Source organism: Gorilla gorilla, chromosome 1 (assembly GCF_029281585.2).
Source record: "Gorilla gorilla gorilla isolate KB3781 chromosome 1, NHGRI_mGorGor1-v2.1_pri, whole genome shotgun sequence".
NCBI lineage: Eukaryota > Metazoa > Chordata > Mammalia > Primates > Hominidae > Gorilla > Gorilla gorilla.
Window position 1 is genome coordinate 93,901,008 of NC_073224.2, and position 12,220 is coordinate 93,913,227.

General features: G+C 41.6%; 1 protein-coding gene across 1 annotated transcript; it reads left to right on the forward strand.

Annotated features, from left to right (window-relative positions):
• The first annotated feature begins 1,335 nt into the window (after positions 1-1,335).
• CCDC190 (coiled-coil domain containing 190) lies at positions 1,336-11,547 on the forward strand. Its single transcript, XM_055364734.2, has 4 exons — positions 1,336-1,503; positions 2,854-3,052; positions 6,756-6,879; positions 7,152-11,547. Exons 1-4 carry the CDS (start codon positions 1,480-1,482, stop codon positions 7,744-7,746), a joined length of 942 nt encoding a protein of 313 aa, XP_055220709.1. The 5' UTR covers positions 1,336-1,479; the 3' UTR covers positions 7,747-11,547.
• Positions 11,548-12,220: the final 673 nt, after the last annotated feature.

Below are 12,220 nucleotides of genomic sequence, written 5' to 3' on the forward strand. Positions count from 1 at the left end.
CCTCCAGATGAAGCACTGTCTTCCAAGAAGAGCAATGTGATGACTATGCCATGGTTTCCGCCACCTCATATAACCCCTCTGCTCCCTCCCATGGAGACAGGTCCTCTCTGGCATTCTCAGAGGGCTGAGAGTAACTAGTATGGCTTTGGCCACCATTCTTTTCCTAGGCACTCCACACTAAGGCTCCTTCTTGCCCTTTAGCCATAGATTATTTCTGCAAGCTTTTCCTCTTCAGTTCCCTCTCAAAATGCCATGCAGGAACCAAGCTTTTCTAAGAAATTCCTCACTATCATCAGCTATAGTGGCAACAAAGGGATGGAATGGGGGCTGCTCTATTGTTCTGCAGTCAACAAACCTCTAGCTGGGGGTACAATCCCGATCCCAGTCTCTCCTTGTGTGGCATCTCATTCTCCCAGATAATTTTCTTGGAATCCCACCTCATTCATTTAAATTCTGGAGGTGAGGGAATTACCTCATGAGAAAGGATGGGAAAGGAACTACCTCCCACTGAGAAAATAGTATGCTCTTCCTCCCTGCCACCCCTCGTAATCTCTTTAAAATTATTTATTTGCTGGGCAATGATTGTGGTTAGTAGGGCCTGTTTAGCTGCCTGCCTCTCAGTAAACTCTGGGGGGATTATCAGGCCCCAGTGTTGGCAGCTCTATTTAGACTGTGGCATATCAGTGCATCTTATTTTCAGATGAAGCTCCAAGGCAACAGTAAAAATCCCACTCAGTATCTTGTTATATAAACAATAGCTCTGCTCAACCTTCTACTGTAGCTGTTCAAAATATGGGCAAAAAAGTTGATTTTAATTTTACTTTGCTTAGTGCTGTTTTCACCACTTTGAAAATCTTGATGAGCACCGAAGTGCTCTGAGCATGTGGAAAGGCCTGGGGAAGGTCAGTACGGTGTGCAATAACACATAATAAACAAATTAACTTCTCTCCTGCACGAAGTGTGAACAGTCATGACAGAAAAAAACGGTGCTTTCTTTTGAGGCTGACCTGGTTTTCAAGAAGTAGGAATGAAGGTTAGGGAAGGGAGGTATGACAAAGAGAGAAAAAAAAAAATGGAGAGAAAGGAGGAAAGGGTGGGAGAGAGAGAGATTGAGAACACAGTTACACACTCCTTGCTTTCATTCCTGGCTCCCATGGACACAGCCGAGAAGGAGCACTGTGGGCCCCTCTAGGGACAGGCTAGAAGCTGGCAGGCTTCTTTCACCCACAGAGCTATTTAGAGCTCTGGCCTCTCCAGCAGGGATTGGTGCCATGGCCCAAGGAGCTAGCATTCCTGACCAGGGGAGGTAGGGAGGGATGAAGAGAGCTTTCAAGTGTATTTAACATTCTCCTCGCAGCCCTCTCCAACGGTCTCCCTCTATCCTTTCTCCAAACACCAGACTCCTAAGTTTACTGAAGAAAAATAAGCTCATTAATCAAGACTCAGTCTGACATAGCAAAAGAAACAAGACATAGTCTCATGGTGAAAACTCTGGATTTGGAGGTAAGTTCTACTGGCCCTGTTCTTTAATAAAAGTTTAGTTATACTTTAGACTCTAAAACAAGTGCCTTAAAATGTATTTCTTTCCCATGTCCTGACCTTATCTTCCTTTTTAATGTTAAGCTTTTTTTCTGTATTATAATCACCAAACCTCGGCCGAGTGCGGTGGCTCATGCCTGTAATCCCAGCACTTTGGGAGGCTGAGGCGGGCAGATCACAAGGTCAGGAGTTTGAGACTAGCCTGGCCAATATGGGGAAACCCCACCTCAACTAAAAATATAAAAAGTTAGCCAGGCGTGGTGGTGCAGGCCTGTAGTTCCAGCTACAAGGGAGGTTGAGGCAGGAGAATCGGTTGAACCCAGGAGGTAGAGGTTGCAGTGAGCTGAGATCGCGCCACTGCACTCCAGCCTGGGCAACAGAGTGAGACTCTGTCTCAAAAAAAAAAAAAATCACCAAACCTTTTATTGACAGCAATCTGTTTATATCCTGAGCACATGTTGTGCTCTTAGCTCTGAGAAAAGTATTATAGAGACTCAAAGGAGAGAAAAATGTGTCCCTACTTAATGCTATTTAGAGGAGAAAGAAGTAGGTGTGGGCTTAGACATCAGGGTACATGGAGGGAGGAGAGCATCTAAAGTCTGAGAAGATGGGTGAGGACGAGAAGAGGAGCTTTCGCCCAATCTAAGCAGCTTCCCCGGTGTTGCCCAGACTACTCATCGTGGATGCTGTTCTACTTTATAATCAGGATACCCCAATCTTCCACTTTTCGAGAAAGCCCCTTGAGAGTAGGAACTGGGCCTCATTCACCATTACTCTTAGCTTTTAGCATAGCACCTGGCATACAGTAGGATTACAGGCTGAATGAACCTACGCATATGTGAATTAACGAACTGGCAGGGTGTGGGAAGGAATGGCCGTGTCCTAAGTTCCTAAATCCTCTCCAGACCTCTGAGCAGTCTCTTTGGGAGCCTTTAAGAAACAGTAAAAGAGGCTTTTCTTATTGGGTGAATAATGCCTTATATATGTAGACTGCCTTTTTTTTTTTTTTCCAAAGAGTTGTTCTTACACTTCGCACTTGATCTTCATGGAAATCTGACTGGGATCTGTGTTGGGGGAGCCTATTGTATTGTATCACTATTTTATTGACAGGGAGGCTGAGGCTCAGAGGAATGACTACCCTCAATCCTTCTGTGTTACTCTGGAAACTCATTTAACAACAGTGTGATTTCATCTGACTAGGCACCTGTGGTTTCAGAAATACACAGGTTCAACCACCGATCTCTGATTAAAAGCCGGGGTCAGTATCCCAGTCTTCCATTTATCAGGTTATTTGTGATACCTTATTGTCTCTAGACCATAAAGAAGATGGAGAGGCACATGGTCAGGGGACAATTGTATAAGCATTTTGATTTGGAGAGGAAGAATGCCAAGCAGGCTGAAGCCAGACTGGACCGAAGGCTGCAGAGACTAAAGGATATTTGCCTCTACCATGTGAAATTGCTGACCTGGGAGCAGAGGCAGCTCCAAAAAGAACTGCAGAGGTTGCAGCAAGGTAAGACTTTCAGGACTGGGGAGGAGGATGCCCCAGAGGCACAGCAGGGCAGCAGGCCCATCACTCCGCTGTGGCCCTTTCAGAGCTCTGAGTGCCAAGACAGCAAGAGCTTTTGATCACAGCCAGAACTTTAGGCTGCCTAACCTTCCTTGTCCCTCCCCTGTCAATTACATAGCTCCCCGCAGCAGCCTACTTATAAGCCTTCTTGAGCTAACATTTCTCAGGCTTCCAGTCACTACCATCTTTCAAGTTAGCTCTTTCTTGCTTAAATCCTTCGTTTTCTACTTTTAAATTTTATTTTTCCTTTTGCTTTTCTTTCATTATCTGGGCTGATTTGGTTTCACCCCTTTTTAAATATCTGATCTTTCTCTTTTGGATCTAACAACAATTTATTGAGCAGTTACTCATGTGCAAGCCACTGTCCTGGTCCACTTTATGAAAGTTAAAAAAGAAAAAGAAAAGAAAGAAAAAATTTCTCTGGAATTAGTACCTCAGCTTCCTCCAATGTAAAATAAAAGTATTTCCTATCTTATGAAGTTATTTGAGGATTCAGTGAGCACTTGGAATAGTACCAAAACATAAAGTAAGTGCTATATAAGTGCCCACTCTTATCAATTAAAAATTGTTACACAATTGAAACCCTTCTACTGTCTTTGTTGAAAATTGTCACAGTTGTACAGTCTGTAGAAACTAGTTCTCCTTTGTTCATCATTAAAATAATTAGATTTTAATATTACTTAAAAATTCAGCACAGGAAAGAAATATTTCGGCTCTTGAAGACTACATCCTTTCTTACTGAAGGCGAGTGCCAGAACTCAGGAGTCTGAAATGGACAGAGCATGTTCAAGAGGAAGGCCAGGTGCTGTAAATGAACGTAAAATATTTCAGGTCAACACAGCTTATACATGACATAAAGGCCAAGAGTAACAGCCAAATGTCTAGGCTGGGAATTCTTTCTAACCTCCAGCTTTGGGTTTGAAAGATACTCTGAGTAACTAACTGAAGTCCTCTGCTTTCAATTTCCCTGTCTGCAATAAATGGTTAAACCAACCTAGAATGAGAGCTCACATACTGGAAAAGGGTCTTAGAAGCCATTTAGTTGATTCCCACTCTTATTCAAAAAGGACACTGAAGATCAGATGCCTACTCTCAGGAGGGTGTACAAAAGGCCAGGCCCTAGTAAGTGGCTGTCCTGGCTGAGTAAAGAGTTGGGTTGGAAAGAGTATGAATCAGGAGGCAGAAAACTTTGATTCAGGTGCTTCTGCCTCCATGTCCTTTGGGAAGTCATATTCTCTCTAAGCCTCAGACTTCTTGACAGTAAAATCAGGGATACAGGAAGGAAGCAATATGTATTAAGTCTCAATATTTCTTAGGCACCGTGCTAGGCAATAGTTTTCCATGATTCATTTAAATGGAATTGTTATTGAGATTCAATGATATGCCAGTGAGTGGATTATTTAAGATGCATGTTGCCAGTCCTTTGAGTCAGCAGGTTAGAAATTAGGCTTAAAAATCCACATTTTTAACTGAGATGATACTAAGGTAGATTATTCTGGGACAGCTGTATTTCAGACCAGACTTTGCAAAACAGCTACTTGGGTAGAGTCTGGAATGCAAATATGAAACACCATGGTCTCTGCCCTCAAGGTGCTCATATTTAAATTGGACAGTAGTTCCGCTTATAAAAAATGATGATCAAAACTGCTAATTGAGTTCTTCACAAAGTAGGGCAGGAACATAAAAAGGTTCCTGTGTCTATCAAAGGAATTTAGCTAAGATTTCCCAAAAGACACAGTATGTGAGCAGAATCTTAGAGGAGGAGGAAAATGGGGGAAAGGGTGGGAAGTTTGTCAGGAGGATGTATGGAATGGGGCCACTCCCAGCAGAAGGAATAGTATGTATAAAGGCGCATACATGAGCACTACTTGCCTCAGATAGCTCAATACTGCAGGCATGTGACATGGAAGTGGGGAAGAGGAGGTGTAGGTGCAGTTTTCAGAGACAACACAAAATAGCCAATGTCTCCAATCCAATCCAATCATGAATGGCTTCACAGGTCTTGCAAAAGAGTTGAGAGTTCACCCTGTAGGGTTTGAGACTGGTAAAAATTACTTGCTCAAATGTTAAAAAGATCATTCTGGATGCAAAGTTTAAGGTAAAATAGACCTCAGGCTATAGTCAGAGTAGACCTGATAGAATTACAAAATTCAGGCCATGGTTTCAAGGCCTAAACTAGGGCATTGGTCAGGTGAAGAAAATGAAAAGACGAGCATCTCAAGATATTTAGAAAGTAGAATTGTCGGAGCTTTAAGACTAATATATATCCAAGGGTAAAGAAAACCAGAATCAAAAGTATATTACCTGGCACAAAGTAGGCACTCAAATGAGCTTGTCAAATCTGGTAACTGGGTGGGCAGAAGTACCATACCTTCACAGAGAGAACACTGGAGAAACATCAAGTTTCAGAGAAAAGATATGTTCATTTTTGAACCTATTGGCCCCATAGGTCTAAACTTCAGAAAACAGACCTTGCTGGGAGAAGTAGCTCAAAATCCCTCAATTTATATGGAATAGGTGAAGTTCTTACATGGAAGAAACCCCCACAAAAGACCCCAAGGAGACAACAAAGGAAGAAAGGCTCACAAAGAACACTTCCTTGGTCTGATCACTTCACAAAGAAGTGATCATATGAAAGAGTATTAGGAGTCAATGTGAATTCTGGGTTCCCTATCTGGTCATATTCCCTCTGCTTAGTGTCTACTAACTGAACTGTAGATTTAAAGAGTTCTCTCCCATTGGAGCAAAACTAGTCCAAGACTTTCAACTCTAAATGACCAATTCATGAGATGTCGTAAAAACTAATTGAGTTCTCCATAGCAGCTATGACTGCAAGATGCTAAAACATCAACTCAACAATTGAAAAGTCCACTTAGTCACGGCTGGCAGTTGCAAACTCACAGGTGGGTAGGAAGTCACATAATTGTGGTGAAGGAGACAATCCACTCACACCCAGTCATTTTGTTTTTGAAAACATTGTGCTTGCCAAGTAAAATGTTCAAAGGAAACCTCCAGGGGCTTAGCTGCTTTAAACCTCTGATCTTAGTGTTTCTAAATCCTCTTTAACATATACTACGCAAACACTGGAAAACTGCTTTAAATTTTCCATTTCCATCTATCACACCAGATCAACCTAATGTGTAATATACACCAAGGTTTATACACATTGGGTCTCTGAAAGCCCAGTTTGCAGAATTATTTTTCTTCTTCTTATATTAGTTTTCTAGGGCTGCCATAACAAAGAACTATAAACCAGGTGCCTTAAACAACAAAAATTTATTGCCTTACAATTCTAGAGTCTAGAAGTTCAAAATCAATATGTCAGACATGTTGGTTCCTTCTGAAAATTGTGAGGGCAGGCTCTGTTTCAGGCCTCTCTCCTTGGCTTACAGATGGCTGTCTTCTCCCTGCGTCTCTTAGTGCTCTCCCTGTGTGTGTCTGTGTGTTCTAAGTTCCTTTCCTTATAAGGACACCGGTAATATAGGATTAGTACCCACCCTAATGACCTTATTTTAATTTGATTTTCTCTGTAAAGACCTTATCTCCAAATAAGGTCCCACCCTAAGGTACTGGGGGTTAGGACTTGAACATAAAAAATTTGAGGACACAATCCAACTCATAACACTTCTTAATTAACTCAAAGCAGAAACCATGAAGAAAAAGTTCTCCTCTTATTTGGGGAATGGATTTCAGAAGAGACCAGAAGATGTTCTCATGTTCTCACCACAGGGAAGGCAGAAGCACAGAGCCCCACAGGCTAAGAAAATGAGGTAAGAAATGGATTACTAAACCCATGGGTATGACATTAAGTCCCTCTTCCCAACTGACCTCTTTAAACTGTTTTCCTGAAGAAATGCTCCGTTCCACTTCTTAAGTGAGACATTTTCCCTGCATTGTTACCACTCAGTTTCACCCTCCACCCCATTCCCACCTATATTACCTTGGCTGATACTGAAGGGGGCCACATTCTAATAAGTGGAAAGGTCTAAAGAAGAGCCTTTTTATTGGTTTTCAGAGATCTTTCTTTTATCTCCTTTCTCAGAGCATTGGCAACCCGTATGGCCCAAGACACATGCAAAAGCAAGTCCCAGGTGCCTCCTTCACATGATGCTGGCCTCAAAGACCCCATGAAGGGCAAAAAGCAGCCACTCTCTCAAAATAACAGGACTGCCTGCTTCATAAAAGAGCAACCACAAGCCCAAGAGAAAGATTCTGTGAATCCATCTAAGGACGTAGACTCCAGCAAGGGCATCTCTGTTCCATGCCAAAATCAAGAGGTTTCCACCAACACCATAGAACAAGGTCCTAGTTCCAGCCCAGCTAGTGATAGTGGAATGGCACGTGCTGATGAGACCAGATCAAAAGATGTTGCTCTAAAGCCAGATGGGAACACTGGAAAACAAATTCCCCCAAAACACATGGAATGTGCAGGAAGCTTTGAAGGCGAGTTCACAAAGCCAACCTTCTTAGAGTTGCTTTCAAAGGCCAGAAATGCCCATTATCTCCGGCACAGGGTCCCCCCTGAGTCTGAGAGGTTGCTTAGCATTGGAGAGATATTTGGGCATGGGGAATCCTCATCATCCAGGGCACGAAAGGAGTGTGAAAACAGGGTGCCTTCTAAGTTTCTTCCTCTCTAACCGTTTAACATAGCCTGACAATAACATATGCCGTTATTGCTAAGGAAATGTGTTCCTCAAATGACTATATTAAGCAATACAGAGAAAAACAAACAAACATAATTGAATTACTATTTTATTTTAAACTCCCTATTATTTTCCGGGAATATAATATTTCTTGAATGAACAATGCTAATATATGAAAAAGGAGAGGAGGAATGAATCTTCTGAAAATATTTTAAGTGATATGTTTATGACGTCATCAAAAATATGAATATATATTGATGACTGGACTTGGGAAAACAGTAAGAGTCTTGCTTTCAGGGACTTCCTGTTTCCTCTAGGAGATTCTCATGGTGCCACCTGCTGGCAAAACGGCATAGCTAGTCTCTCTGTTTTAGTTTGATATATAGTAGTGGTAGGAATAGGAATGTGATTGTAAATATGTACTGTAACATGGTCTATAAAGAAAATCTGCTCTTTAACCACACCCACGTGCTCTCTTTGGAAGCCCTTTCCTTCTTTCCTTTATTTACAGATAGCTCCATTTTAGTTTTCACCTTCCCACTTTCAACCTGCTCATATCAAATTTTTTGAATCCTATTGAAAGAATAATGGACAATCTTTTCCCTCTCGTATCTTCTAGAATCAAAGGATTTAAAAAACTTTTAATCATCTCCCAACATGCTGTCAAATGCATAGCAGACTCTATCAAAATGATTTCACTGTAAAATGAGAGGTACTAACATTGTTAACAAGCCCTTGTTTCAAGTAGGCCTCTATGCCTTGGGCTACACTGTAAAAGAATCGATTAGATTTTGTTTCCCATCCAACAGATCCAAATATCACTCTAAAAATAAGTAGTATCATAAGTCATTAGAAAATAATAGCTTTTTGTTAATGCATTTTAAACTTACTGTCTACCTAATAAAGTGTAGAATAAAATCATCACCACTTTTTATCTATACTGACTCTATCAGGAAAACCATCTTGCCCCGTAGGTCTCAAAGAAGTCATGCCTCTATGGTGGGTAAATTCAAATCTTCAGCCCAATAACAAACTTTAATTCCAGAAGAATAAACTTGAGGGCCTATTTCATATCTGGCATCAATAGTTGATGTAACCCAGCCTGGGATATTTTGATGAAACAAGATTATTTAGCTCAGAAATGATAAAGGACCCCAACCTACTAATATTACAAAGGGCCTGAAATGAAGATTAATTCATATTTAATTTAGAGTTCATTAAATATAAATTTGAAGTATATTTAATTTGAAAACATTTCATTTAATTCAGATTTAGAATTCCTTGTGTTTAAAAATAGTAATTCCTAATAGCTCCTATTTTTCAGTACCTCCCCCTATCCTGACACATTCCACACAGCATGCCAACTAATCCTCAAAACAATGCTGCAAAATAGTTTTCTTTGCAAAATAGTTTTCTTAATCCCCATTTTACAGATAAGGAAATTGAGGGAAGAGTGGTGGCAACTTGCTAATAGATGGCAGACTAGCATTTGATCTCTCTTCTACACAATTTCCTTGCTCATGCTCTTTCATTACACCACACTACCACCTATCTGAAGACAAAAACTTAGATCACACATGTGAGAGTCAGTTTCATCAGCCCAGCCTCTGGCCTTCAATGGGGAGACAATACTTTATAGTGAAAGGAACACAAGAAATCTGCTTCCTCCAACATTTTCTTCCATGAAGCAAAGCAACAGAGGAAGGCAGGCCAGAGGTGACAGAACTGATTGATTCACGAAAACTTAATTTATTTGCACCAGCCATGCCTGGGCCAACAGGAATAGGCATACAACAATTAGAGAACCCCTTTGTAAACTGCGCAAGCTCTTTCCTAAAAGTTCTTTCTTCTTGTCTTCTACGCAAGGCTTGCCTATCGTCATCACAATTCTCCCTCAAGGCTGAGTCCTGAGTGAATGGTTTGTCACTGCTAAGTGGGTCTTTTCACTGTACTAGCTCTCACAGCGGGAAGGGGCCATCACAAGGCAGGAGGGAGCCAACTTCAGCCCAGGCCTCTGTTCCAGGTCCACCTCAATCCTGCCATCTACAGAAGTGAACATTCTGCATGTTCCTCCTTGCTGTCTTGCTTGTGTCTTCATATACATCTGACAGACCCAGATCTGTCTGCACTTCTAAAATCAATATTTTAGTACATCCTGTTTTAAATAGTATTCCATGCATCGCCAAAAAATTATACATTTAAAAATCTTCTAACCACCTAGATTTTATCTTCTTATCATTTAGTCTAATACATTTGCCTTCTTCGATACAATGGATGTAATACTCTGATTAGTACAACTTAACTCAATCAAAGAGAACGCTGCTGCATGGAATCTTTCTTGTGTAACTCATCAAATTCTAAAGAACAGTTTAAATCCTTAATCCTCACGTGGCACACGGTGCTCTAGGATGGCTTGCTCTCGACCAGTCCATGGCCACTTTACTTATACCAGTGGTTCTCAGCTAGGAGCAAATGTGCCCCCTGCCCCCAGAAAACATCTAGCACTGTCCAGAGATATTTCTGGTTGTCATAATTGAGGTGAGGGGGCTGCCACTGGAGTCTAGTAGGTAGGGACCATAAATTCTATAATACATGGCGCAGCCCTCTAAAACAAAGAATTAACAAGCCCGAAACATCAATAGCGCCAAGATTGGAAACTCCACCCTGTGCCATTACATTAAATATTCACAGAACCTTCTGAGACAGAAAATCAGGGAGATACTTGCTGCCATTTTACAGATAAAGAAATTGAGGCTCATGATAAGTAAAATAGCTTTCTGCATACCAGAATGTGGATGAGGAACAAAGACCAGGATACTCTTTTCCCATACTCTCCTCTCAAAGAAGATGGGGAATGGCATGTGTCCGATGGCTCCTGCCCTCGTTTTCAGTTAAGAAATGCTTTCAACCCTACAAATACAAATCTTTAACATTCAAATTAGTAACACATGGTTAAAACGGATAATTAATACTTCAATTTTGAGGAAATATTTTTTATTACATTCATTCATTCATTCACTCATTCATTCATTCATTCAGAGATGTACTGGGGACAGATGATCCCTTCCCCATTTCCTCCCCCATGAGGAAGAAGGGGCTTTTGACTTGTTGCCTTAACTCATTCAATGGGAAAAGATTCCATTTCTCACCTAGAGGCAGAGGCAGCTGGAAACTCCCAGAAGTAGAGGCTCAGTCTCTCACCCAGGGTCCCCAGGTTCTGGAGGCTACTGAAGAGCACCCTGAAGGGTGTCACAATCCTCAGTGCTGGGGGAAAGTTGGGTAAGTTTTTACCAGGAACACTGGAGGGACCAGCTCCTCTCAGGGTGAAATGAGCCTTGAAGGAAGGACAGAGGGAATCACTCTTGGGCAAGTGTTTTGCCCTCACACCAAGAGTACCAGGGAAGCAGAGGGTACCAGTCTAAACAGATGTCAGCAGCTCTACCTCACCAATGACAGCCAGAATAGCAAGCAACCACTGCAAAAAAAAAAAAAAAAAAAAAAAAAAAAAAAAAAAAAAAAAAAAATGGAGAGGAGCCAGAGGTGTGTGGACCATTGCGTGAACCAACTCATTCCCTCACCTCCATCCACACCTACTGGGTCAGGCATTCAGGCACTGAAGACAGAATAAGGGAGAGCGGGCAGCCAGGTCCTCCTTTTCTGCCTGAGGCCACTGCAGTAGAACAGAAGTTCCACGGGTGGAGAAGAAAGACTTTAAACTGGACGAGAACCATAAATAATAATAACCTAAATGCAGTTAAATGAATATCTACCAGAAATAAAACTTTTAAAACAGAAGTGCATGGAAGTTATCAGATCAGACTGAAATAATATTAAGCAAAGTTGGTTATAGTTACTAGGGGTAAGAAAAGATAACCATTCCATGTTTACACCTCACCAAACTGAGATTTCTCAACCTAACCTATATAAAGATGCATTGCACTGAATTACACTGACTATAAGAAATACAGGTCTTTGGCCGGGCGCGGTGGCTCACGCCTGTAATCCCAGCACTTTGGGAGGCCGAGGCGGGCGGATCATGAGGTCAGGAGATCCAGACCACGGTGAAACCCCGTCTCTACTAAAAATACAAAAAATTAGCCAGGCGCGGTGGCGGGCACCTGTAGTCCCAGCTACTCGGGAGGCTGAGGCAGGAGAATGCCGTGAACCCGGGAGGCTTAGCTTGCAGTGAGCCGAGATTGCGCCACTGCACTCCAGCCTGGGTAACAGAGGGAGATATCATCTCAAAAAAAAAAAAAAAAAAAAAAACAGGTCTTTATTATATGGTCCTCATCTCAAATGTGGCTTGGGGCATGTGTGGCCCCCTTAAGATTTATAGGAAAAAAAATGTTTTACATAATTAGGCATAACGCAAACTATACCCTAACTTTTCCACCTTCCCACCACTATTTTGAATATGTTGCTGCTATATGTCCTAAGAGTAGGCATCATTAAAAATTGTAAATGAAAT

Bases quoted from the DNA above. Each gene is read 5' to 3' on its own strand.
- CCDC190 (XM_055364734.2), top strand. From the start codon at position 1,480: ATGGTGAAAACTCTGGATTTGGAG. The intron at 1,504-2,853 runs GTAAGTTCTACT...TATTGTCTCTAG, and splicing joins TGAAAACTCTGGATTTGGAG to ACCATAAAGAAGATGGAGAG. The intron at 6,880-7,151 runs GTAAGAAATGGA...CTCCTTTCTCAG, and splicing joins CCACAGGCTAAGAAAATGAG to AGCATTGGCAACCCGTATGG.